This window comes from Doryrhamphus excisus, chromosome 8 (genome assembly GCF_030265055.1).
Source record: "Doryrhamphus excisus isolate RoL2022-K1 chromosome 8, RoL_Dexc_1.0, whole genome shotgun sequence".
Taxonomy (NCBI): domain Eukaryota; kingdom Metazoa; phylum Chordata; class Actinopteri; order Syngnathiformes; family Syngnathidae; genus Doryrhamphus; species Doryrhamphus excisus.
The window spans coordinates 1,418,322-1,445,442 of record NC_080473.1 but is presented as its reverse complement, the minus strand read 5'-3'; the positions used below and the strand labels follow the sequence as shown (position 1 = coordinate 1,445,442).

Sequence of the window (27,121 nt, the reverse complement as noted above, 5' to 3'; positions counted from 1 at the left end):
GTGACATTGTTACTAACAAGCGGGCTTCATTGTGTGTGCAGCCCATCAGGAGGCTGTTGTTCCTCTGATCAAGCACTATTCCACTTCTTTTGAGCATGCTGTCACTTAGCAGGATGTAAATCTGACCATCCCATAATAACCACTTCCTGTTTGACTGCTTAACATTAAAACGTCTCAAGCATTCTCTAAAAAGTACATTTTCTACGGCTCAGTATAAACACTTCTTTCCCGCTCTAGTCGGGAGGCTCAGAGCAGGAGCGTACCAAGAAAAAGCGACGGGGGGATCGCTACTCGGTGCAGACCTCCCTCATTGTGGCTGCGCTGAAGAAGATGCTTCCCATCGGCCTGAATATGTGCTCCCCTGCCGACCAGGAGCTCATCAACCTGGCAAAGATCAGATACTCGCTGGTACTGTGACGGCAGCCGGACACCGTGTTGCCGATTCACAGACAGAAAAGTTTAAAACTCCTCTCTTCTTACTTGCAGAAAGACACAGATGAAGAAGTGAGGGAGTTTTTGCACAACAATCTTCACCTGCAAGGCAAAGTAAGTCCACAATTTGTGCATACAGTTCTTCGGTCTACGTATTAGTTACGTTCCCATGACTGCATTTTAAGCCCAGTTTAAGTGTAAGTGGGAACTTATACAGTGGGGCCTTGGTTAACATCATTAATCCAGAAGGTCTGACTTTAACCAAAGCAAATGTTCCCATAGAAAATAATCTTATTTATTAATTTCAGACACCCAAAAATGTTAACACAAAACCCATTCTATAGACAATAACTATAGGTTCACATGCAGAAAATGATAAAAAATAATTGCAATTGGCCAGTTCAACATTTAACATAATTTTTTTGGGGGGGAAAAAAACAACAAAAGTATCAATTAACAAAACAAAACAAAATAAACATTATTTGGCTGCAACCAAAATTTACAAAAATGTCATATATTCATTCATCCCAGCTGTCTTCGGGCGAGAGGCGGGGTACACCCTGGCCTGGTGGTCAGCCAATCACAGGGCGCATATAGACAAACAACCATTCACACTCACATTCATACCTATGGACAATTTGGAGTCGCCAATTAACCTAGCATGTTTTTGGAATGTGGGAGGAAACCGGAGTACCCGGAGAAAACCCACGCATGCACATCACCATACAGAGTTGGCCGAGGGTGGAATTGAACTTGCCTCTCCTAGCTGTGAGGCCTGCTTGCTAACCACTCGATCACAATGCAGCCTATGTCAAATACATATCAAACTATATCAACGTAACTTGCCATTTATAATATATAAGGTTAAAATACAATTAAAATATAAATGAAATGAACGCAATCAAGGCGGCACGGCGGTCGAGTGGTTAGTGCGTAGACCTCACAGCTAGGAGACCTGGGTTCAATTCCACCCTCGGCCATCTCTGTGTGGAGTTTGCATGTTCTCCCCGTGCATGCGTGGGTTTTCTCCGGGTACTCCGGTTTCCTCCCACATTCCAAAAACATGCTAGGTTAATTGGCGACTCCAAATTGTCCATAGGTATGAATGTGAGTGTGAATGGTTGTTTGTCTATATGTGCCCTGTGATTGGCTGGCGAGCAGTCCAGGGTGTACCCCGCCTTTCGCCCAAAGACAGCTGGGATAGGCTCCAGCAACCCCTGCGAACCTCGTGAGGAAAAAGCGGTTGAAAATGAATGAATGAATGAGCGCAATCAAATGAATACGATGTGTCATTGTTTACTCAACTGCAGAGAGTACCAGACATCTATTATGGGTGTCCTTCTTCCACAGATAAAGAATTACACTTTTCTAGAGTTTTCCTTTCCAGCTCCTCACTAATTGTTTAAACTCAAAAGTACAGCCTATCAGCTTTACAGATGCCACGTCTGCCCTGCATATGGTGTGTGCTGTAGTGATGATGTCAGAGTGGCATCCTTCAATCTAAGGAATTATTCGAGTAGACGATGCAACCAACAATTAAGAAATGATGTCAATCACAGCAGAGGTCCCTATTTGAGGAAAGACGCTATATTTACGTGTGAAGACGAACGAGTATCTCATGTCCTCATGTCCATGTGTGACACGTAGGTAGAGGACCCGGCGATGCGCTGGCAGATGTCTCTCTACAAGGAGATGTCTGGGAAGGCTGAAGACGCCGAGGACCCAGAGAAGGTGGTGAAACGGGTACAAGAGGTGTCTGCTGTCTTGTACCACATTGAGGTGGTGAGTAAAAGATCAAAAAATCAGCAGACTTTGTTGGAAGACTTTTTCGATTTCTCAGTGGATGTCCTCTCTGGCTGTAGACGGAGCATCCCTTCAAGTCCAAGAAAATGGTGTGGCACAAGCTGCTGTCCAAGCAGCGGCGCAGGGCCGTGGTGGCCTGTTTCCGGATGACGCCCCTCTACAACATCCCCACGTAATTTTTCTTTAGCACACTAATGCGTGATGATGTCATCTTGAAGCTTTCACATGCTCTCACAGGCACAGAGCCACCAACATGTTCCTGGACGCGTACAAGCGCAACTGGTTGGAGACGGAAGGCTACTCGTTTGAGGACAAGATGATTGATGACTTATCTGTGAGTCCCTTTGGCACAACTGACTCCGTACTTCTCATGCGTTTGCTGAGATTTTGATTTGAAACCAATAGAAAGCCATGGAGGAAGAGGAAGAAGAGGAAGAAGAGACGGATACCAAGCCCGACCCCCTTCATCAGCTCATTCTTCATTTCAGCCGAACCGCTCTCACAGAGAAAATGTAGGAGCGCCCCAGTTCTCTCGCCAGCCGCCTCCTCACGGGGACTGATTGACTCTTTTTGTGTCTCGCCACAGAAAACTTGACGTAGACCACCTGTACATGTCATATGCTGACATCATGGCAAAGGTGAGATAGCGGCGTCACATGGTCAACAACTCCTTATTTTCTTACACTTTTGCTGTGGTCTCTCCGCAGAGTTGCCACATGGGTGAGGATGACGAAGAGGGGGAAGAGGAGGGGGAGGAGCCATCCTTTGAGGTGCGGCAGACAGAGATGGTATGGGGGGACCAGGGGAGGGGAGACAGGGGAGTCAGCGGAGAAGCAGCTCCCCAAAAGTGACCACACGGCATCAACACACTCGCACACCCCCCCCCCTTCTCCACAAACAACGGCCACCACCAACATTCTCGTTTTTGTTGTTTTTTTGTCATCTTCCTGTGGTTTCACTCACACCACGTAATGCGATGGACTGGGCTGTGCATGCCTTTGCTGGACATCGCAGACCCCATTTGATTCCCTGCCTAAGTTGCATGAGGAGTGCAGAGAGAGACGTCGCCAGAAATTGAAAACAAACTACCGAGGCCAACGGCATCATGGCAGGCAAATGATCATGTGACCTCCTCCATGACACGATCCAGGCATCGGATAATCACTGAATTGTCACAAGCTTGAAAACTTTTAGAACACATTTTTTTTCAATAGTTGGAGTAGTGTAGTGTTGTACCGGAGGGTCACATGATCAAGTGTTTTGCAGACAACCACTGGGCATAAGATTACGTACACAATCGAATAAGATCCAACAGAAGAACTACAGTATGCACTTACAAAGATGACATTTTAACAGTATGTTTTTTAGTGCCCCGCGTTTTTGCATACCGAGAGCTGTTTCTACCATTTTGGTTAGAAACTCCACTCAGTGTGATACAGTGCCGGTGTACCTAATGTTGTGTCCAGTGAGTATCTCTGGTTGTCTGTGGCCTCCAGGACATGCTCCATTTGTGACCCCTTCCCGACTCACCACGCCCCCGACTTCTCACCTCCTCATTAGAGCCCCCTTTCCGCACTAACCCGGACATCCTTTGCAGGTCTACCTCTCCGTGCTTAGGCCAGTAAAAGCCTGCACAGTCAGCAGCACGTGCACGCCCCTCCCATACACACACATGCACCGTGACACACACATATCATCTCCCTTGGTATGCATCTTTTCAGGTGTCATAAGAAAGGAAAAGCTCATATTTTACATGCAGTCAGGTTATGAGGCAGGGAGGGGGTTAAGGTTGGGGGGGGTGGGTTTGATACTGTTTTTTGTGTGTGGGTTGGGGATCGGGCATGATGTGCAGCGGATGGGTCATTGAATCATGTGGTGTAAAAGGCTAGTAATGTAGTAGTAGTAGTAGTAGTGCCACACAGTGTAGCATACATACACACGTGGATCAAATTGTTGGTACCCTCTGTGAAAGAAAGCAAACACACAATGCCCGCTGAAAGTCCTCTAAAACGACAAAAGAAATGCACATGGACAAGCTGGGAGACTAGTGATGGTAAACTCGATTCCTTTTACCGACTCAAGTTCTTAGGAGAGACTCACTGGAGTGACACAGGTGCTTGTTTCTCAGTGAATCGGGTTCCGCTTCAGTTCCATTGAGTCATGCACAAGTGAATCGGGTACTCCATTCATGGAGTCATTCATTTTCTACCGCTTATCCTCACGAGGGTCACAGGGGTGCTGGAGCCTATACCAGCTGTCTTTGGGCGAGAGGCGGGATACACCCCGGACTGGTCGCCATTCATACCTATGGACCTTTGGAATGTGGGTGGAAACCGGAGTACCCGGAGAAAACCCACACATGCACAGGGAGAACATGCAAACTCCACACAGAGATGACCGAGGGTGTAATTGAACCCTGGTCTCCTAGCTGTGAGATCTGCGCGCTAATCACTCGATCACCGTGCAGCTCACTGGAGTCACTGCACAACAATTTGCACCTGTGAGTCGGTGAAACTCGAATCTTTGTCGATGCGCAGGGAGTCAGTGAAACTCCAGTTTTCATCAAGCATCAGAGAATCAATGAGAGTCAGTGAAACTCGTGTCTTTGTCAAATTGTGATTCAGTGTGCGTATGTCAAACTCAAGTTTTATCAATCCGTGAGATGGCGAAACAGGAGTCTCGGTCGAGCGTCAGTGAGTCAATCAAACCTGTGGGCTGACCGAGTGAGTCATTTAGTTTGTGGAGTCAGTGATGCAGTTGAGCACTCGCAAGTCAGCCAAACCTGAGTCTTTGTCAGCCCGTGAGTCAAGTTTTTTTTTGGGAAAGGAACATTGAAACAAGATGTTCCCGGGCGAATATATTTCTGCAAAAGCGTTATACAATTAGTGAGTTTTTAACTGATTTCCTAGTGGGGGTAACTTAACACAGTCCCTGTGAGTCCTGATTCAGTAAAAAAACAAAACTTGAGAGTTTTGAACGAGTTGATGACTCTCATGCTATTATGGGAGACAAATCTGGAGCAGTGGGTTCCGTCTTTGGCGTAAAGGTACCAACACTTTCCACCACATGTGTATAGCAGCTGCGTTACAATAATAGTGCTGCTTAGTGAAATATTTTTCACTAAGTTTTTAACTCTAGTGTAGTGCATTTCTGACTGTATACTGTTGTCTTTGGCCTTAAAGGGTCCCTGACATGATCCAATTTTGCCTAAATATGTTCTATAATTTTTCTATTTATGTCCTACTTTGTTACATTTCTGAAAGCGAAAGGTAAATTTGCAGAAATTGCATTTATAGTTCATGGTGCCATGACAAACTTGCTCTCGCTGTTCAGTCTCATTTCTGGAGGTGACATCATCCAAGTACTATCACATAGCAAAACAAACATGGCGGTGTACGATACAGAGGATGTTTCCAATGATTACAGCAAACATTTGAGCAGTGTGTCAATAGATTTCCAGGAGGAGGAAACAATAGAAAATTTTGATGTAATGGTCATTCTTCCTTGTTTTGATGTTTTTTTGCTTGTGTACTGGCGGTATAGAAACCTTTTTCAAACTGCGTTTATGCGTACTTTCAAGTCGTACTTTAATGCTTCTTGTAAAAGTGTGAAATGGTTACTGCAAAGAACAGAACTTGGGGTGGGTGTCTGAACCTGCTTTGTTCATTGTTGTTTTAAACCTTCATCTTTTGGAAAAGGAAACCAACTTACAGTATGACTTGGATTTTGTGAACATCCAGCAGCAACACAACCTTTTTTCCTGACAACTATTGTGATTAGAAAATTATACTGAACCAAGTCAATTTACATCAAGAAGCGTTTGTTTTTGAGAGGTGTCACCCCGATGATGGGACAGAGCTGCAAGCTCACTTGTCGTGGGTGGGGCCATCAACTATAAATGTAGTTTTTGAACATAATTACAAACAATACTCCGTAAAGCCACAAGAAACAAATGTCGGGGATTCTTTAGCAAAAGAGTAAAGGGGATGGAAAGCCAAGCTTGCCAATTGTTTTGTGCCTTGTTGCTGCACAGGCACCATGATTACACAGTGCACAGTGTCCTCTTTAACAAGCAGTTATAACGCTATACAAGCAGAAGTTGCATGCAGCACAGTGTAATGTGCGTGTGCGTGTGCGTGTGCGTGTGCGTGTGTGAGTGAGTGTCTCGCTTTGGACCCAAATGTTGGCTGGCATCACGTTTGCAGCTTGTGGAAGTTATCAAGCGCCTGGGATAACTTCCCCCAAATCTAATGCACACTGTTTCCAGTAGATGCGAATGTGTGCGTGTGCGTGAGAGCGAGTGTGGGGGGGCAGTGCACTCTGCGTTGGCACGGTTACAGCCGCCTCCCTCCTGCTCTGCTCCCCAGGAAAAGGAGATGGAGAAGCAGAGGCTGTTGTACCAACAGTCCCGGCTGCACAACCGCGGCGCTGCGGAGATGGTCCTGCAGATGATCAGCGCCTGCAAAGGTAACTCCTCTGGACTACTGATGCCACACAGTTTTTTTTTCTTTTTAAATCTTTTGTTTCTTAAAGTTAGCGTTGTGTTTGTGTCAGGTGAGCCTGGAGCCATGGTTTCTTCCACACTGAAGCTGGGAATCTCCATCCTCAATGGAGGCAACTGTGATGTGCAGCAGGTCAGGAAGTCAGACATGCACCCGCCCATACACACCGTCTCCCAGCATTCACAACATCCTCACACTATCAACGGCTGCTCATTCATTTCTTTTTGTCTGCATGCAGAGAATGCTGGACTACCTGAAGGACAAAAAGGATGTGGGATTCTTCCTCAGCGTTCAAGCTCTGATGCAAACCTGCAGGTCTCTAACAAAGTGTTGTTGTTGGGTTACTTTTCCACTGCATTATCCAAAAGTTAAGAACAAAACACAGGCAGTGATTCACATGACATTTTAAAGGGGCCATAGCCTTCATTTCAGACTTATAATATGTAATATGTAGAATGTTGTACTCCTGTTCAACATGAAGTGCCATATTATAAGGCAGGTATATATTATAAGGCCATTCTTCGTCAGATGCAAGAATTGAGGGTACGGTAAACCAGGGTACGACAGCGATGGAAAGATTTGTAGTTAAAGTTAAATTAAAGACCAACAAAGCACAATTCCATGCCGAATTCTCCTGCTGTCACCCTTTGAATTTCACTCATTCACTCTGTTACGGTTTGTCCAAAATATGTTATAGGGGACCCATTATGCTCATTTTTCAGCCCTTGGTATTGAGTTGTGGACTACTATAGAGCAGCTACATACAATAATCATCACAGAAAGCTTTTTAGATCTTCCAGAATCTGTGCTTCCCAAGACCACTGTCTGATTTAATTTATTCCACCCACGACCCGTCCCCCACTGTGGTTGGTCACGCTCCCAAGTGCTTAGGAAGACTTCCGGTGTTGTGCTGATAGCTGCTGAAATCAGCTTTATAGGAGTTGATACTAAATGGTGATTTATCTTTTTAAAATCCAGTTAAAGTCCACTTTTAACACACAGCCATATGTGCTGGATCCTGAATCCGATCCGGGCGTAGAGACAGGACAGTCCAAAGTTTCTCAAGTAAAGAGGTTAATGTGAGTTGGTGAAACTCTAATAATGTTAAATAACATACATAGAGGGTTGTAAATAGTTTTTTTTAATGCTCTAATTAACAATATATTCCATTTATAAATAAAGAATCCTACTTTGTAGAAATTAACTTACAACGGTTGGGTTTGGAAAGCGCAATAAATGAGGGATTACTGTATATCCAACTGTATATCTATACAGTTCTGAGCAGCGGCGGGAGTGGACCAATCGCAACAGAGTATGAGAGAGCAGCTTAATGGACAAGAATGCCGATTTACCCTGTACACAACTTGTGATTTATGGCCTATTTAGTTAGAACAAACTTACTACTTACCCACCAAGCCGCTAACATGAGCAGCATAGCCTCCGTTTAAATGCGATTAATTAACAGTGTGTGATTTGTGACAGCGTTTTGGACCTAAATGCTTTCGAGAGACAAAACAAGGCAGAAGGACTTGGAATGGTCTCAGAAGAGGGAACCAGTGAGTACTTTATACACACACACACACACACACACACACGTCGTTAGTACATACGTATAGTCGTGTCCCTGACATGATTCATCAACTTTGCTTCAATGCGTTATAGATTGTTTGTAATAATATACAAGCAGGAAAATCCCAATGACGAGCTAGCTGTTGGTGTTCAATCTCCGTGACTACATCAAGGTGACACCTCTCAGCTAAAGCAGAGTAAACAAATGCCTCTCGAGGTAGATGGTTCAGTATATTAACTTGGTTCATTCATTCATTCATTCATTTTCTACCGCTTTTCCTCACGAGGGTCGCGGGGGGTGCTGGAGCCTATCCCAGCTGTCTTCGGGCGAGAGGCGGGGTACACCCTGGACTGGTCGCCAGCCAATCACAGGGCACATATAGACAAACAACCATTCACACTCACATTCATACCTATGGACAATTTGGAGTGGCCAATTAACCTAGCATGTTTTTTGGAATGTGGGAGGAAACCGGAGTACCCGGAGAAAACCCACGCATGCACGGGGAGAACATGCAAACTCCACACAGAGATGGCCGAGGGTGGAATTGAACCCTGGTCTCCTAGCTGTGAGGTCTGCGCGCTAACCACTAGACCACCGTGCCGCCCTAACTTGGTTCAGTATATTAAAATAGTTGAAAATATATTGAAATACCAAAATAGTAGACATTCCAAATGTTGTGTTGCTGCTGGATGTTTACCGTATCCCAGTGACAATGTAAGATTGGTTTCTTGTCCAAAAGAGGAAGGTTTAAGGCAACAATGGACAAGTAGACAGATGGACATCCACCTCCAGTTCTGTTCTTTGCAGTGATCGTATCACTGATGACAAGAAGCCTTTGGCTTGAAAGTGCGCTATAAACGCATTTTGAAAAAGGACGCTATTCTGCCAGTACACAAGAAAAAAGAATGACATACAAATTGCCATGTCTTCTATACACTAATCCATGATAGCGACAAGGCTGTAAAGCATCTTAGATGTACATCTTTTCACAGATATATGTTTACTGTTGGGGGCGGGATCAACGGCGGTGACAAAATATAAAATAATTCAAGACCCCTTTATGCTCCAAGACAGGGGTCTCAAACTCAATTTACCCGGGGGCCACTGGAGATAAGGCCTGGGTGAGGCTGGGCCGCATCAGGTTTAAAAAAAAAAAAACAACAAAAACATATTTATTAAAAACAGAAAAAAATAAATAAAAAAAACTGTCTTCAATGTTTTTGCTTCTGCTATACCCTACACTTTTTCAGTGCTTTGATTCCAGTTTTCCACGAGAAAAGCTCTGATAAAACATTCCACTTTTCTCAAATATCTTCATTTTTATTTACTACACAAAATAAGATGAAAAAATAAAGAAAACAAATCAATCAGTAATACATAAATAAAATAATAATAAAACAGCAAATAATAAAAACTAATAAACCACATATAGTAGGTGGGTAGAGAAATTATTTTTTGTCAGATAACCTTAACCTTTAACATGAACATTAATGAAACTTAACCCTTTTACCCAATTAGCAAGTTAGCATCGCTACATCTGGAAAAATCGCGTCAATTGTGTCCGGCGTGCACAAAGCTATCATTTCTGTGTTCATGATACCAAACTAACATTAAACTTTCATATCAAGATGGGGGGCCTCAAACTAGCATCCCACAGGCCGCATTTGGCCCACGGGCCGCAAGTTTGAGACCACCTCTCTAAGAAATCAATAATTGAAGGAACTTCAGAGTAATTTACACTTACCATTGTGTGTTCAATCTCCATCTCCATGTCTTAAGTCAAAATGTTCTCCAAATGTTTCTTTTTTTTTTTCTTGAAAACTACTGACAGACGGCTGAAATCTTGGCTGTAATCACTGTGAACGTCCTCTGTTTCGTACAGCGCTATGTTCCTTTACCTGAATGCTAGTACTCTGACGGCATCACTTTTCGGAAATGAGACTGAACAACAAGAGCGAGCTCGTCATGGCTGTAGCCATTACCTATAAATATAATTTTTACACATTTACAGTTTGCTTTCAACTATTGAACAATGTAGAACATAAATATAAAGAATATATAACATGTTTAAGCAACGTTGATGTCAGGGACATCATCAAGCTACAATGTCCAGGTCCAGTGTGTGTTGTGTTGTGTATTGTTGTGTGCATCTGTACGACTGGGTGTGTGTATGTTGTCACGGGACCTTGTTGTCGTGTCCATGATTTGATGCATTCAAGTCTTCTTCATCCACTGACAGCACTGAGGTTTGTGGACTCACCGCATCTCTTGTCTTCTCTCTCCTCCTCCTCCCTTGTCTCTTTCAACCTCACGTCCGTCACGTTGCCGCTGTCAGATAAGAAGCTTGAACGCGGTAAATGAACGTAGCTGGTACACTCACCTTGCCGTGAGATTAATCTGCTTTCCATCCCTCGCTCAAGGGCCCCCATAGAACTAAACTGATTAAACGTGCTCTAGCACTGCTGCTGGTGCGCTCTCATCCCCCTCATCACCCTCATCACCTTCATCACCCCATCGCCATCATCTCTGGCTGTTTGTGTTTGATCCGCAGATCTACTGCAACTCAGACCTTGGCTACAAGAACACGCACAGTTTTACAATACCATAAAAAACAGGAAGTGGTGTGTTTTCTTCAGGTATTTCTGGTCACTAAACAGACTTTTGATTCGCAAAGTAGTCAGCTTTACATTTGTTTTGTTAACTTTATATGCAAGCGTGGTGTCGGAGGTCCACCATCTAAGTCACTCACACTGTGCACATGGAGCGCATGAAGGCCATGTAAAATACAAATATGAAATACAATAATTACATGAAACAGTAATAAATTTAATATCTAGAGATGTACCATAATTACCGGTGCTGATAATTATCAACCCGATATCAGCATAAAAATGTGAACGGTCGACATCAGTGGTGAAATAAATTGCAGTGAAAAAAAAATGACTAAAAGAAGAAAATGTATGTACTTTTAGAGACTTCCAGCGTACACGTAGCTAGTCCTGTTTTGTTATTGTACAATATTAATCATTTATGGTTGAGTGGGTTGTAACCGTGTTTGGAAGTAGCACACATAACCAGTCCCCCTTTTGTTGACTCAGCATTGTCGCTGTTGGGCCTTTTTTGGGAAAAGTACGTTCTTCAGGCTTATAATGGGCCTCACTGTTAGATGCTATAGCGTCACCTGGTGTGGAAGATGATATTTTTTTGTTGGGAATGGTTCCACTCCAGGCCGTCATTGCAAATATTTGTTGTTTGTGATGCTCATTTATCATTCGTTCATAGTTCATAGTTGCCAGTATGTAGTGTAGCGTGACAAGTGTTTTGTGTGTAAAATAGTGCATGTCTGTGCCTTTGCAATGAATGACATGTTAAGTGACATGTAACATACTGAATGTGAACAGCCCAATGTGCGCCGCATTGATGACATTAGAGATGCTTTTCACTCGGAGTTGAGTAGATCTGATCTGCATGATGGCGTGCCATCATGGTGTCAGCATGAGTACAGTAATCCCTCGTTTATCGTGGTTAGTCGCTTCCGTGATAAGCGAAGTCCCGTGACATAGGAGTCCTTATTTATAAATATAAGTTGATTTATACATGGAAAACCTGTGTACATTTTAACATTATTAGAGTCCTGTAGATATTAAATAATAACCCTATAGTCACCTTTACACTCCTATTAGCCAATACAGTAGACTGAATCATTTGAATGTGTCTTCTGAATGCCTTATATTTATATTTTAGCTAATTCAGCTATTTTTATGCTGGAAAATGTTTAATTCAGGCAAAGGATTTGCTTTATTTGTTAAATATGCAAATTGTTTGAGTAGTTATCGGCCATATTCAAACGTAAAACATGTAAAAATGTATTTTTCAAATTGATTGATTGAGTTGAAGACACAAAATTGAAAGCGTGAAGTGGCGAGGGATTACTGTATTTCACATTTCAGCTGTGTTCTCTTTGTGGGGTATGCTGCATGTAAGGCACACTGCATTCTTTTCTCTCAGATGTTATTCGTTTTGCTTCAAAAGTGCTTAAAATGAGAAATCATAACACAGTAATCCCTTTGTCTGCATTGAATCCCTATACAAACCGGACTTGCGGAATAATTGACATCCATCCAATTAGATGAGAAGGTGATGGCGGACGATGAATTCACGTGCGACCTCTTCCGCTTCCTGCAACTGCTGTGCGAGGGCCACAACAACGGTGAGCGACAATCAGAGTTAGCAGAGTGTCGGTAAATACTAACATGTGCACGTCATGTCGCCTTTTCAGACTTCCAGAACTACCTGAGGACTCAGACCGGCAGCACCACCACCATCAATGTCATCATCTGCACCGTGGACTACCTTCTGAGACTCCAGGTGAGCTTCATGGAAATTTTTCTGCAACACCAGATCACAAGATCACAACATCGAGGTTGAAGTTGTCGTGGTCGTGCAGGAGTCCATCAGTGACTTCTACTGGTACTACTCGGGGAAGGACATCATCGATGAGCCCGGCAAGAGGAATTTCTCCAAAGCCATGACGGTGGCCAAGCAGGTCTTCAACAGCCTGACAGAGTACATCCAGGTAGGACACCTGTATGGGGTCGTATCAGCTCTGGGAAAAAATCTCAGCGCTCAAACCCGGCCCACTTTTGTGTCTGCCAGGGTCCGTGCACGGGGAACCAGCAGTCTCTGGCCCACAGCAGGTTGTGGGACGCCGTGGTGGGCTTCCTGCACGTCTTCGCTCACATGATGATGAAACTTGCTCAGGTAGGGCTAATTGTGCCTCTTCTGCCATTGTGCTACATTCAGGGACACTTCTGTTGATCACGTAAATAGGAACACGTCAATGTGGAAAAAAACTGCAGTCATAAAAATGTACACAATAACAATGAATGACGAGATGACTAATTTTGTCAACTGTTTCTCTTATGGTCCCTACAGAGTAAAGTATGTATATATTTGAATTATTATTATTATTATTACATGGTTTTATTAACTTTCATTACTAGTTTTTTTTTTTACCCTTTTTGTCTTTGCTGGATTGTTTCAGCCTCTTTGCAAGGACATTCTATGTCTATTCTGTTCCCACACAGGTCAACCTTTAGGGCTTAAGTCACCTCAGGAAGTACGCTGTCTATATTATTTACATCTAAGATGGTTTATCTTTTCTTATTATGTCTATTATATTGGGTCATAAAGAGTAAAAGTGACCATAGGGGTGTTGTTTCATATCTATAGGGCTCTAATAATGTTAAAAAACGGTATTTAGCTAAATATGGCAAAGACCGTTTTCTATGTTCTAACTACCAAAATATTCCATTTATAATTAAGGAATCATACTCTGCGGAAATTCATGGTTCACCTTTTGTATAGTGCATTTTAGATGTTATTGATATCCTGGCAAAGATGGCTGACAACAATGTGTACAATCATAAACTGATGGAATATATTCTCCTTCTTGACCTTCTGTGATTGCCTAGCATCCACTCCATACAGCTGATCCCTTTCCTGGTGTTCTACTGACTGACCAGTGCTTGTGTGCTTGCTTTCGTGTGTGTGTGTGTGTGTGTGTGTGTAACTCTTCTAACAACCAGCTAATGTTACATTTACAGATGCTGCTTTGGTGTGTTTGTATTGCTGAAATGTTGTTGACTGGACAAAAGAATAGTAAAGCCATTAAACCAGGGGTGTCCAAACCTTTTCCACAGGGCCACATAGTGAAAACAGAAAGGATGCAATGGCCGTTTTGATATTGAATGCAAAGCAACACATGTAGATATATATATTTTTTAACATTGCAGCTTTGTGAAAAAGGTTAAAAAGCCACCTTTGGTGCCATTTTTCTGTAAACCTTTCAACTTTCTTCGTCAATAATATTGGGATGTTTTCTTCTCATAATATTTTGACTGCATTCCCACAATATGAAAACTTTTTTAGCAGCTTACCACCCAACCTTTATTGTTTTTTTTTTTTGGCATAATCGTATGTATTAGCTTTTACTAAATCGCATTTGATAGCCTTTGATAGCTGAAGTCGCTTTTCACATGCAGCGATCTAAACAACTACCTCACCCATGGTGCCAGACAAAGTCAACAAATATGTAATGGTAATGGTTTTATTTCATTTGAACATGCATCAGATTAAAATTGTGTGCATCACATAATATGTGACACACAACTTAACCTACCCACTGTAAAAAATATATATAAAAAAAAGATTAGATAGCCAGAGGTTTGATGTTTAAAATGCCCCTGAATGCACATATAGCAGATTGTATGGCATTTTTATAGATAAACTAAAACAAATAATTCCAGGTGGACTGTAAGCCTTTTTTAAGCCATTTTTTTGTAAGCTATTTTGTAAAATTACAACCGTTTTTACCATATCTGCTGTTGTTTTTGAAATTTTCTCCTCATAATTTTTTCCTATCATATTTTGACATTACTCTTGTGACATTAGAACATTTTCCGCAACCTAATTTTCCAAAAATTACTACTTTACTTGCTGTTTTGTTTGTTTCTCATAATACTATGAAAAAAAAACGGCCAAACAAATCAGACAGCCCCCAGGCCGCACTTTGGACACCCCTGCCCCTCACGAACATTCCACATGAAGTTGATGTAAAGACGTAAGCAGAGAAGATTGACAGGTAACATTTTTATCTTCAATGTGCAACCCCGCTAGATGCATCCAGATCCTGGACAACCAAACGGCGTAAGACTCTTTGCCCCGTTTTAAAACACGCTTCGTTCATTCCACGCCAACGCCACGTTTTACCAGCTGCATCCATCACGTTTCTCTCACACTTTCCCTTTTTACCTGAACAAGAACATTTTCTTGAAGTAAATGCAGTGAAACCACGCAGACGCTTACATGGACAATACATTCTTTATGGTGATGACAAAATAAAGCTTTTTCATAGTTCTTGGATTAAAAGAAAACACACATCTCCAGAATGAATGTAACAGTCCCACAAGGCTGTGATGGAACCTTCCTTCATTCATTTTGCTTTTGTTTATTTATTTGATGTGAATATTAACCTCATTTCTTTTCCTGGCTTTTGTATAGGATCCACAGTAAAGTCAAAGCTAAAATGGATGCATGGCCGTCATGCAAACTCTTTTCCTGGAGATCTACCCACAATCCACTTCACGACTGGGACACAGCTCTCAACCAATGAATCAGTCAACCAGAGTTTGTCCATCAATCTTACTTCCCCATCTTAGGAAGACCTCCAACTTTGTGGGACGATTTTTTTTTGTTCCCAGTGCACAAAGCAAGGTCCATAAAGGGGATTTTGCAACACGTCAAAATCTTCCTCCAAGGGCCTTCCAAACAGGCTTGTGCAAAATTCTGAATTTGGAATTGCAGTTGAATTAATTTGAAGAATTAGTATTTAAATTAAATTGGTTCCACCCCACTGGATGTTGAATTGGAAGTACAGGAAGTACCAAATAGTAAAAATATTTATAAAATAAATATAAAATATTATAAAAATAATAATAAAATAAAAAAAAATAATGAAAATATAGATAAAAATCCAGGTCCATAATTATGACCTTCTAGATAAAGGAACATGCGTGTGGCCAGATGACAAGAGGGTTCACTCTGTATCTGTCTGCACGCCGGTTCTATATGTGTAATGAATGGAGAGAGCGGGCTCTCGTCTCATTCAGACACAGACGCCACCTTCCTGTTTTGCCATGAGTTATTTCTTGAATTCAATAGCGTTTCTCACCTCAGATCACTGCTTTTTTTTTTTAATCACGGCTGCAAAATAAGCTCAAAATGGAGCCAGACAAAGTTACAAGTGCCAGCATTTGGATAAAGAAGGTGAGAGGCTCTACTTAATTCAAGAAATTCAAGAACTCATGGCAAAACACCAAAGTGCTGTCCATGTTGAGCTCGCTGCCACATCGTGTCTTTGGCAATAATCACCTCTTCAGGGGGTAAAAGTAACCATAAATGTTCATTTATTCCTTTCATCCATCATTCATGTATGTTGTTTTATGTGAAACTATAACAAGGTGTTTTGTGTAAACATTTTGGGGGCTTGTAACTAACTGTGTTAGGTAGCAAAGAGCTACAACGTCAACCGCTAATGTCACAGACGGGCGATGGAACTTACTTTCACTTCTTGTTAGCTTCTAGGAAGCTAATAGGCTGCTAACAAGGATGTTCAGTCATTTTAAAAAATGCAGTGTATTAATAACACAGCATATTGTACGCTAACCAAGGTAAAGTGTATGCTAACCGAGGTAAATGTCGCCGTTCGTTTTGGGCGTCAATTGAAAAATGTGTACGAAATATCAAATCAAAATCATTCATTCATTCATTCATTTTCTACCGCTTTTTCCTCACGAGGGTCGCGGGGGATGCTGGAGCCTATCCCAGCTGTCTATGGGCGAGAGGCGGGGTACACCCTGGACTGGTCGCCAGCCAATCACAGCAAATCAAAATCAAATCAACTTTATTTGTATAGCACTTTTCCTGCAAAGACATGCAACACAAAGTGCTTTACAGAATTAAAAACAATTACCACAATTAAAAGGAAAAACAAATACTAAGAAAGCCCCTCCCTCCCACCCTCCATACTAGACAGACACACACACACACACACAATCACACACACACACAATCACACACAGTAGGGAGACAATATACCGTAAAACATGATTCCGGACATATAATTTAAATTCTACTACTTCATTTGGAATTTTATTACTTCCTGTTCATCGAATTGGAATGTGAATTAGAATTCTCTATTCAATTCGGAATTTTGCACAAGCCAGCTTCCTTCCAACCTGATATTTGTGTACATTTCCACTTAGTGTATGTGGAATGGCTACGTGTCCCAGTACTTGAGTCCATATAGTGTTTTTATGGTTGTGGTGCAGGTCTTCAGGAAGTTGAGTTTGTGCTTTCCCCGTGTATACGTACGTCTCCCTCGCTCCCAGGCTGTAGTCAGGATTAAGGCGACGCTGGCAGTTTAGTTCCCAGTGTCTGTCTGGCTTTCATGTGTGCTCTTTGCCGTGTTAAAAGTGTAAAAGTGCCGTGTTCTTCTCAAAACAAATGCAAACCCCAGGATCATTTTTGGAGTAGAACACCCTGTGAGGTAGCGTCTCTCAATGTTCTCAGCAACTCCTTTCTCAGAGGGATATTTTCTCTACAATTTGTTTGGGCTTCTCTGCAGGACTCCAGTCAAATTGGGCTGTTGAAGGAACTGTTGGATCTGCAGAAGGACATGGTGGTGATGCTCTTGTCTCTGCTTGAAGGTCAGTGAGAGTCAGCGTCTCCTCGCCGTGGTGTGACCTAAACCTAGGTTTGCATTCCTGCAGGCAACGTAGTGAACGGCACCATAGCTAAACAGATGGTTGACATGCTGGTGGAGTCCTCCAGCAATGTGGAGATGATCCTCAAGTTCTTCGACATGTTCCTAAAACTGAAGGACATTGTGGCGTCTGACGCCTTCCGCGACTATGTGACGGATCCACGCGGGCTCATCTCCAAGAAGGACTTCTCCAAGGCCATGGACAGCCAGAAGCAGTACTCCCCCTCAGAAATCCAGTTCCTCCTCTCCTGCTCGGAGGCCGACGAGAACGAGATGATCAACTTTGAGGAGTTTGCTGATCGATTCCAGGAGCCGGCCAAAGATATCGGCTTCAACATTGCCGTCCTCCTGACCAACCTGTCGGAGCACGTCCCACATGACACGCGCCTGCAGAACTTCCTGGAGCAGGCCGAGAGTGTGCTCAACTACTTCCGCCCCTTCCTGGGCCGCATCGAGATCATGGGCGCTAGCCGCAAGATCGAGCGTATCTACTTCGAGATCAGCGAGGCCAACCGCAACCAGTGGGAGATGCCGCAGGTCCGAGAGTCCAAGCGGCAGTTCATCTTTGACGTGGTCAACGAGGGCGGGGAGAGCGAGAAAATGGAGCTCTTTGTCAACTTCTGCGAGGACACCATCTTTGAAATGAACATCGCCGCCTCCATTTCGGAACCCGAGGGAGACGGTGCAGAGGAGGAGGATGATGACGAAGAGGAGGAGGAGGCAGGCAAGGAAGGAGACTCTGGAGAAGGAGAGGAAGGCAACGGAGAAGCAGAAGCTCCAGAGTCCACCTCGGCCTTTGCGGACTTTCTGGCCAGTGTGGTCAACTTCTTCAACATGTTCACCTTCCGGAACCTGCGGCGGCGCTACCGCAAGCTTCGGAAGATGACGGTGAAGGAGATGGTGATCGGCCTGGCCACCTTCATCTACACTGTCCTCATGGGCATCTTGATCTTTGTCTACAACATCTGCAAGGGCTTCTTCATGCTCATTTGGAAGGTGCTCTTTGGCGGAGGCTTGGTGGAGGGCGCCAAGAAGATGACGGTGACAGAGATTCTCGCCAGCATGCCCGACCCCACACAGGATGAAGTTCACGGGGACCTGCCGCCTGAGCCGGGAGCGAGGGAAGTCCAAGACACCGACGGAGCAGCGGACCTCTTGGATGCGGGAGGAGGAGAGGAAGAAGAGGAGGACGGCGAGGAGAGAGAAGGCGGGCGCCTGCCTGGTTTCAACGCTCCTGGAGGACTTGGAGACTTTGGGGAGACCACGCCAGAAGAACCTCCCACTCCAGAGGGCACGCCCCTGCTGAAGAGGAAGTTGGTAAGCACTCGTTTCAGTAGAAAGCTGTCAGATGGACTTTCTTCAAGAGATGGTTCCTTATCTGCATTGATTGCAACAGCTGGCTGCTACAGTCGGAGGACAAGAAGATGAAGAACATGTGGAACCTGCTGAAGAAGAGGCAGCTCCAGAGACAGAGAAGGCAGAGTGCGTACTAAAAAGGTTGGTGCCGATAATCAACATGTTCAGAAAAGCGTTAACCTTGTTCTCGTTCCTAGCACCGAGAACGGAGAGAAGACCGAGAAGGTAGAGCCTGAGCCAGAAGTCAGGGAGGAAGAACCCGAAGAAATCGAGGAGCAGACGGTGACGACGAAGACAAAGAAGGATAAGAAACCCGTGGAGGAAGGTTTCGAGCTTTGGAACGAGCTGGAGGTTCAGAGGGTGAAGTTCATGGTGAGCATCAGCGATTGACTTTCATCTACTGGACCTAAACAACTAACCCATTGACTTCGTCTCCTTCTAGAACTACCTCTCCCGAAACTTCTACAACCTGCGCTTCTTGGCCCTCTTCATCGCCTTTGCCCTCAACTTCATCCTGCTCTTCTATAAGGTTTTCTTTTTTATTTTGCAACTTTGCGGCTGAAATGCCGTTGAGCACCACTTTCCAACAGGAAATCAGCGTCTCCTTTTATCTTCAGGTGTCTGACAGTCCACCAGGAGAGGAGGACTTGGAAGGTTCTGCTCTGTTTGAGGCATCAGGATTATTTGAAGGCTCTGGTGCGGATGAGGAAGGATCAGGCTTTGAAGATGGTGGCGAGGATGACGAAGACGAAGGGCCCATGTACTACTTCCTGGAGGAGAGCACGGGATACATGGAGCCGGCGTTGGCGTTCCTCAGCATCGTCCACACCATCATCTCCTTCCTCTGCATCATCGGCTACAACTGCCTTAAGGTGACATTGTCATCTTTGCCCTGCTAAAATATTCCTCCTCTTTGTCTTCTCGTGGGCGTCATGCAGGTTGTGTCCTCCCCCCGCCCCCGCAGGTTCCTCTGGTGATCTTCAAGAGGGAGAAGGAGCTGGCCAGAAAGCTGGAGTTTGACGGCGTCTACGTGACGGAGCAGCCTGAAGATGACGACATCAAGGGCCAGTGGGACAGACTGGTGCTCAACACGCCGTAAGATCACATACTAAACTTAGTAGTAGTAACTCCAATAGTATTGCTATATTCACGTCTTATCAAAGTATGACATAGTTGACATTACTTAGATTGTTACCCACCAGAAGAAAGATTTTTGAATCTACGAAAGCTTTTTTGTCATTATAGTCTGGATTTATGAGATTTAATAAAATCAAACAAAAAGCTTAAAAAATCATCATCATCGCGATAAGTGGATTCCACAGCGGTTCCAGACGGTTTTGAACTTTATTAGAGCCCTCTAGACATGACCTTTACACTCCTATTACCCAATATGGTAGATTAATCAGAGAAAATGGATGACATATATGGGGTCATAAATCAGGGGCCAAAATCATGCATTTGGACAGAACCTACTCCAGGGGTGCTCATTAAGTCGATCGCGAGCTACCGGTCGATCGCGGAGGTGGTACTGGTCGATCGCTGGTCGATCGCGGCGTGACATTAAAAAAATATCATCCCAGCATCAATGCCGTCACTTGATTGATATACAGGGCAGCCATTCAGATGACAACTGAATGTTGCCCTTCGGGCGACCAATCAAATCAAACAACGTCTCTAAGTGCAGCAGAACTTACGATGTCAGCCTATCATCCATCCCCGTTACTTGATTGACATACAGGACAACCAGTCAGATGACAACTGAATTTTGACCTTTAGGTCACCGCTCATGCGTAAACAACGATGCAAAGTGCTAAGCTAGTCGGCGAATTGCGAGATTTTAAGCCCTCGCTAAAGTTTATGGTCACTAAAATGAGTGAAGGAGCTGGACCAAGTAAAAAGGCAAAAACTGGACCAAGTAAAAAGGCAAAAAACATATCACTTCCATACGGATATGGAATATTATACGGATATTATGATACGGATATTATCCATGACTGATAAACATTTGGAAGTGTGCTTGAGGCTGGCTATCAGCAGCTACTGTCCGGACTATGCATCCCTGGCTGGTTCAATTCAGTGCAAGTCATCAAAGTAAACTCAGGTAATTACAAAAAATGTTAATAGTTAATTATGTGTGTTTTGCAATATTGGCTCATTTGGTTATGTAAGGTACATCAACATACATTGTACGTACAAATAATCCTCAATACATTTGAAAATAAATAGATGTTTTGCATTTTTGTAGTGGGTAGATCATTTTGACTCGGTCATTTTAAAAGTAGCTCGCATGCTGAAAAAGTGTGAGCACCCCTGACCTACTCTCATATTTTTTTTGGCTGATAATAGCTTGTATTCAACCACAAAACAGCAATTTATGAATGAATGTATTTTCTAGTCACGATAGAGTGATAAACGTTGTTTCGAGAAGAAGATTGATTGTTTATTTCTCACTGCAGAACCTTCCCTAACAACTACTGGGACAAGTTTGTGAAAAGAAAGGTGAGATCTTCACCTCCGAAGAACAGCACGGGTCAGCAAAGTTGGCTTTTCATCCGGAGAACCGTCTGTGTGTCTGTGTGTAGGTGTTGGATAAATATGGTGACATCTACGGCAGAGAGAGGATCGCGGAGCTGCTGGGCATGGACTTGGCCTCTCTGGACGTCAGCGCCATGACGCACGATAAGAAGCCCGAACCCGACAACTCTGTGTTCAGCTGGTATGTTGTGCATGTTCTTTACTTTCAAACATCGCACAGCAAACAATGTTTCCATTCTGCAGGATAACATCCATCGACATCAAGTACCAGATCTGGAAGTTTGGTGTTGTGTTCACGGACAATGTGAGTTAAACACGCTTTTGGTGGTCATTTCAGCAAAGAGGAAGTTAACTTGACGGTTTTGTGTTCCTTGTATAGACCTTCCTGTACCTGGTCTGGTACATGCTCATGTCTCTGCTCGGACACTACAACAACTTCTTCTTCGCCGCTCACCTCCTGGACATCGCCATGGGCGTCAAAACCCTGCGCACCATCCTGTCCTCCGTCACACACAACGGCAAGCAGGTGCGTATGCTCACCGTCATTGTGCATCATCAAGGACGAACCGCAGGGCTGCAATCTCTTTATGGGGCTGCATTGCTTGATGTTATTCCCTCATTTGCATAATCGTCCATATCGCAAAAAAAGGTTTGAGATGTTCATTAAAACTTTTTTAATAATAGAACATAAAGATATTGACTTACTGGGATTTTGGAGATCACGTAGAAAAACAACATGACATATTTTAACTCTGTTACTCATATCTTATTATTCATCATCATATCATAAATATTGCACTTCTGTTAATATTTTGACTTTATTATCATAATATGTGTTTTTTCAATTTCTGCTGTTTTATTTAACGATTTTGTAACATTTCTTCTCATAGTTATGACTTTATTGCCATATTTTGTCAGCCTAATTTAACAGAAATTACATAAAAAAAAACTTTGTCATAATATTATGACTTAAAAATAACATGAGTTAATAATTTTTCTTTAATATATCATCCTACTCCTTGCTACTAATTATTTTTCCTTATGATACTAGAAGTTTATTCTTGAAAAATTGTGACTTTTTTCTCTGTAGTACTAATACTTTTTTCTTCATAATTTTCCTTTTCTGATGCTTTTTTTTATAATTTAAATATTATTTCAACTACTAACTATTTCTTGTAAATATTACAGTCATATTATTATGACTTTATTTTCATAATATTTTGCCTGAATTCTTGGTACATTCCAGGTTTTTTTGCAACCTAATGTTTGGGTTTTTTTTTTTTTTTTTTTTTAGATTTCTTGTTAAATGCTATTTTTAGAATGTGTCATGGGCCACTAAAAATGCAAACGGCCCCCAGGCTGCACTTTGTACACCCCTGATCTAATATGTGCAGTACCATAGTATATTGTGTTTGTGAGGTAGCTGCAAATCTACAAAACATCTGCAAAACATTTTTAAAAAGCTAGTGCCAAGTATACTGTATCGGTGGTGGTCCAAATGTGTTTGTGGTGGGCTGCCACAATTAAATGAACGTATACGAAACCCTGTCCTTGCTTGTGTTCCTCCCAGCTGATGATGACGGTGGGCCTGCTGGCCGTGGTGGTGTACCTCTACACCGTGGTGGCCTTCAACTTCTTCCGCAAGTTCTACAACAAGAGCGAGGATGAGGACGAGCCCGACATGAAGTGTGACGACATGATGACGGTGAGTGGCAGGGCGGCGGTAGACCAGGCTTTATACGGCGAGGAATGAACTCTCGCTCTTTCCCCCCCTCCTCCGCAGTGTTACCTGTTCCACATGTACGTCGGCGTGCGAGCCGGCGGCGGCATAGGAGACGAGATCGAGGACCCGGCAGGAGATGAGTACGAGCTCTACCGAGTGGTCTTTGACATCACCTTCTTCTTCTTTGTCATCGTCATCCTGCTGGCCATCATCCAAGGTGTGAAGGCGCCACTCAGAAACATCGTTAGCGCACGTCGGCCTTAGTTCAGGATGTTGTCCAACTTGTGAAAAGTATTCAAACACGTCATTTAGACTCCAGATAGGCACGATAACTTCTTAAGAATATTGTCTTTTTAACATTTCAGGGATGTCCAAACTTTTTTCGATTTTAAGGATTTGAATATGTTCCTTACGTGGACTTTCTTTATTTTCAAGGTTGACTTTTCCAAATTATCCCTTTTTTATTGCGGGTAATCGGGTCCAAACCCGACCATGATATTTATAAATTGAATATTCTGTAGTAGAAAACGTCTTAACAACCTTCTAAATATGTGTTTTAACATTATTAGAGCCCTCTAGACATGAAATAACATCCCGATAGTCACCTTTACACTCATATTACCTAACATAATAAAACATAACACTACAGTACTTGTAGTGGCTATTGTCTTGTCAATTTGACCAGTGTAAAATACTACATATAGTCTTTGAATGCCTTAAATTTTTATTTTGCCATTTTTATGCTTCAAAATGCTTCATTTAGACCAAAAATACATATGATTATAAGATATATTTATGTATATATTTCGGCCATAGCCCACAACAAACTTAAACACCCGACATCAGTTCCTGTCTGCCACCCATTGTGCTCCCCCACAAGGCAAACTGCCTTAAATTTGCCATTAAATTTTTCAATGAATATATGTACTATTTTGGCTAATATGAATGTAAATGTGATTATATGGGTGTTATTTCATGGCTAGAGGCATCTAATAATGTTAAAAAACTGCTTTTCTATGCCATGACTATAAAATATTGTATTCATAAAGAAGGAATCATACATATAATAGTGGATAAATGAGGGATTACTGCATATAATATTTGACTATAATTACTGTGCCATCAGAATGTGTGAACATTGTTTGGAGGAGCTTGCATGTTGCATGAAGCAGTCTGCTCCTCTTGAAGGTTTGATCATCGACGCCTTTGGAGAGCTGAGAGACCAGCAGGAGCAGGTCAGGGAGGACATGGAGGTGAGATAACAAGTCTTGCTTCAGCATGGACTCGTGTCACGTCTCCCCCATACTTCCGTTTAGCAACTTCCTGTTCTCTCGTCCTGCAGACAAAGTGCTTCATCTGCGGGATCGGGAGCGACTACTTTGACACGACGCCGCACGGCTTTGAGACCCACACTTTAGAGGAGCATAACCTGGCCAACTATATGTCAGTGTCGCTTTTTATCTTTTCCACCAAAATACTTGGACATACAATATGCCTTTACCCTCATGTTCGCCTTGCAGGTTCTTCTTGATGTATCTCATCAACAAGGATGAAACGGAGCACACGGGACAGGTCGGCTCACATCACCATGTCAAAAGTCATCTCCGATGGGAATTTGTTTTTTTTTTTTTTACCCCGTTTTTTTTTGTCTCTCAGGAGTCATATGTGTGGAAGATGTACCAGGAACGCTGCTGGGACTTCTTCCCGGCCGGAGACTGCTTCCGTAAGCAGTATGAGGATCAGCTGGGATAAAGTTGCCATGTGTCGATGAGGAGAAAGAAGCAAAAAGGAACTTCATAAGGGAGGAAAGATATCAGTAACTCAATAATGTCATGCTATGCACACTTTGACTGCACTACAGTACACCTGCAGCAATCACCTTCCATCAAATGTTAGCATCACGGTAAAGACGCCAGCGGCCTTTTTTAACGGTCATGTCCATAGATTGCCTTGCATATCAGCTGCTTCGAGACGCAACAGTCGCCTCCTTCATTCATCACTCAATGTTGTCCCTAAACGCATCATCTTCTTAAGAGCCTGAAGGTGAGCGTGTGGACGCTGTGTTTTAGTGCCTATAGCAAAGTCACTGCTTTGGAATATGCTTTATTAACTGTTGTAGGATGTGCGGTCCTGGCAGGACCGCCTCAGAAGCTCCCACAGCTGTTTTCTTGATAGTTGGGGAGGGGGGGGGGGGGGGGGGGGGGGCGGAGGGCTGGACTTGCCGTGCTAATAAGAGCAGAGTATCATCAAAGCGTGTGATTGGCTGCAGCGTGAGTCAGCTGTACAGACACTTTGCACTCTCAAGTCTTACCATTGCCAGCTTTATTTATTTATTGTTTATACGCAGACGGCTGTTTGTGGCCTTCTGGCTCACAGGCTGACTCGGAGAAGAAGAGAATGTCGTTGACTTACCTCCCAAATAAGTGCGAGGGCCTTTTGATGAGAAGACATATTTTACATAAAGATACATCTATTTATTTTTCTTTGGAGGATGTCAACATGTCCCGTGTTGCCCTACTTACTGTCGCTTGGTTTTTTTTGTTGTTTTTTTTGGGTGGGTCGGGGGTGGGTGTTCGTGGTCCTTTTGATAGACCAGCATCTGTTTGCTTTCTTCACCGTGACGGTGTCAAGGAAGATCAGTTTGAGTGTGTGTTTACTCTCAGGTGTGAAGACGCCGCAGAGCATTCTTAAGCGGCCTTCGAGCGGACTGACTGAACTCTGTTTTCATTCACAATAAACAGGTTCAATCAAGTAGGCGGTGCTCATGTGTACTCATTTTGCACGTTTGTTGGCAGGCTGTTGTCTCTGCCTCCACCTCACACAAACTAGTGTACAAACACTCAAATCAGTATAGGAGGATGTGTAGACTGCTGCAAATAGATTTGGAGCTACTTCATCAACACATTATAATGCGACCGGAGAAGAAGAAGATGTAGTAGGAAGGGTGAGTGTTGGCAACTTTGCGAGCAATCAGACTAAAATGAAGAGAATCTAAAAAGGGTGAGATGTCTTCTGTGATTCTTCTCAATTTCACAGCTTCACTCTTATCATGTTTTTTCAAAATATATCAATGAGTAAATCACCACTCTTGTGTGGTTGACTACGGCCTATATTAGTCATAAATAAAAATGTCTAAATCAAAGTAAAATACATATGTAAGGCTTGAAGAAAATGCATTCAAAGAAATAGTGACGATACGTAATATTGGTCAGACAATAGCCACAACAGGAAGTACCGTGCAGAAACCGGAAGGAACAAGAAACTCTCCCAGTGTTAACATGTGGGTCTATATTATGTCTTATTTACGTCTTATTTTGTCTACTATATTGGGTAATGACCATTCCAGGGTGTACCCCGCCTCTCGCCCAAAGACAGCTTGGATAGGCTCCAGCACGCCCACGACCCTCGTGAGGACAAGTGGTAGAAAATGAATGAATGAATATTGGGTAATAGGGGTGTACAGGTGACTATAGGGGTGCTATTTCATGTCTAGAAGGCTCTAATAATGTTTAAATGGTATTTAAGAAGGTAAACAGGTTTTCCAACTACAAGTATTCCATGCACTAATAAGAAATCCAACTTCAACTAGCGTGTTTGTCCTGTAAGCCTGCTAAATAACCCACCATGGGGCCAAAGAAATTTGCGAGTGGCAGCAATTTGCTAAAGACGATGAGAAACACTATTGAATCCAATGTCGGGAAGTCTGCATCAACAGTGAGTTCCTCATATTCCGCATATTTCACATTTACATTAACAACAAAAAGAAGCGGTGATAGACGATGGTGCATTTGTTGTTTGATTACAGCTGCATCGTGGTCAGTTATGCAAATGAGATGATGACATCATTCCGCCACCCAACCCCACCACAGCCA

The 27,121-nt window shown here is 43.1% G+C and overlaps 1 protein-coding gene across 5 annotated transcripts in view; it reads left to right on the top strand.

The window, feature by feature from the left end:
* The window catches only part of ryr1b (ryanodine receptor 1b (skeletal)), a 70,635-nt gene extending 45,197 nt beyond the window's left edge, over nucleotides 1-25,438 (top strand). For 2 of the 5 annotated variants that reach the window (XM_058079400.1, XM_058079401.1), the window contains 36 exons: nucleotides 238-408; nucleotides 487-546; nucleotides 2,080-2,214; nucleotides 2,295-2,407; nucleotides 2,473-2,569; nucleotides 2,641-2,747; nucleotides 2,822-2,873; nucleotides 2,943-3,023; nucleotides 6,603-6,702; nucleotides 6,790-6,869; nucleotides 6,976-7,052; nucleotides 8,220-8,293; nucleotides 10,646-10,663; nucleotides 12,440-12,520; nucleotides 12,590-12,678; nucleotides 12,758-12,886; nucleotides 12,967-13,071; nucleotides 14,989-15,018; nucleotides 17,390-17,419; nucleotides 17,498-17,579; nucleotides 17,643-18,952; nucleotides 19,032-19,117; nucleotides 19,189-19,363; nucleotides 19,434-19,520; nucleotides 19,609-19,863; nucleotides 19,956-20,086; nucleotides 21,448-21,490; nucleotides 21,574-21,707; nucleotides 21,770-21,830; nucleotides 21,906-22,052; nucleotides 23,097-23,231; nucleotides 23,310-23,466; nucleotides 24,438-24,502; nucleotides 24,592-24,692; nucleotides 24,770-24,821; nucleotides 24,906-25,438. In XM_058079400.1, the coding sequence (XP_057935383.1) occupies nucleotides 238-408; nucleotides 487-546; nucleotides 2,080-2,214; nucleotides 2,295-2,407; nucleotides 2,473-2,569; nucleotides 2,641-2,747; nucleotides 2,822-2,873; nucleotides 2,943-3,023; nucleotides 6,603-6,702; nucleotides 6,790-6,869; nucleotides 6,976-7,052; nucleotides 8,220-8,293; nucleotides 10,646-10,663; nucleotides 12,440-12,520; nucleotides 12,590-12,678; nucleotides 12,758-12,886; nucleotides 12,967-13,071; nucleotides 14,989-15,018; nucleotides 17,390-17,419; nucleotides 17,498-17,579; nucleotides 17,643-18,952; nucleotides 19,032-19,117; nucleotides 19,189-19,363; nucleotides 19,434-19,520; nucleotides 19,609-19,863; nucleotides 19,956-20,086; nucleotides 21,448-21,490; nucleotides 21,574-21,707; nucleotides 21,770-21,830; nucleotides 21,906-22,052; nucleotides 23,097-23,231; nucleotides 23,310-23,466; nucleotides 24,438-24,502; nucleotides 24,592-24,692; nucleotides 24,770-24,821; nucleotides 24,906-25,001 (4,746 nt within the window). In that variant the 3' untranslated portion in view covers nucleotides 25,002-25,438. The remainder of the gene's footprint in view (nucleotides 1-237; nucleotides 409-486; nucleotides 547-2,079; nucleotides 2,215-2,294; nucleotides 2,408-2,472; nucleotides 2,570-2,640; nucleotides 2,748-2,821; nucleotides 2,874-2,942; nucleotides 3,024-6,602; nucleotides 6,703-6,789; nucleotides 6,870-6,975; nucleotides 7,053-8,219; nucleotides 8,294-10,645; nucleotides 10,664-12,439; nucleotides 12,521-12,589; nucleotides 12,679-12,757; nucleotides 12,887-12,966; nucleotides 13,072-14,988; nucleotides 15,019-17,389; nucleotides 17,420-17,497; nucleotides 17,580-17,642; nucleotides 18,953-19,031; nucleotides 19,118-19,188; nucleotides 19,364-19,433; nucleotides 19,521-19,608; nucleotides 19,864-19,955; nucleotides 20,087-21,447; nucleotides 21,491-21,573; nucleotides 21,708-21,769; nucleotides 21,831-21,905; nucleotides 22,053-23,096; nucleotides 23,232-23,309; nucleotides 23,467-24,437; nucleotides 24,503-24,591; nucleotides 24,693-24,769; nucleotides 24,822-24,905) is intronic. The other 3 variants (XM_058079402.1, XM_058079403.1, XM_058079404.1) reach the window with 3 other exon arrangements.
* The last annotated feature ends 1,683 nt before the right edge of the window (nucleotides 25,439-27,121 follow it).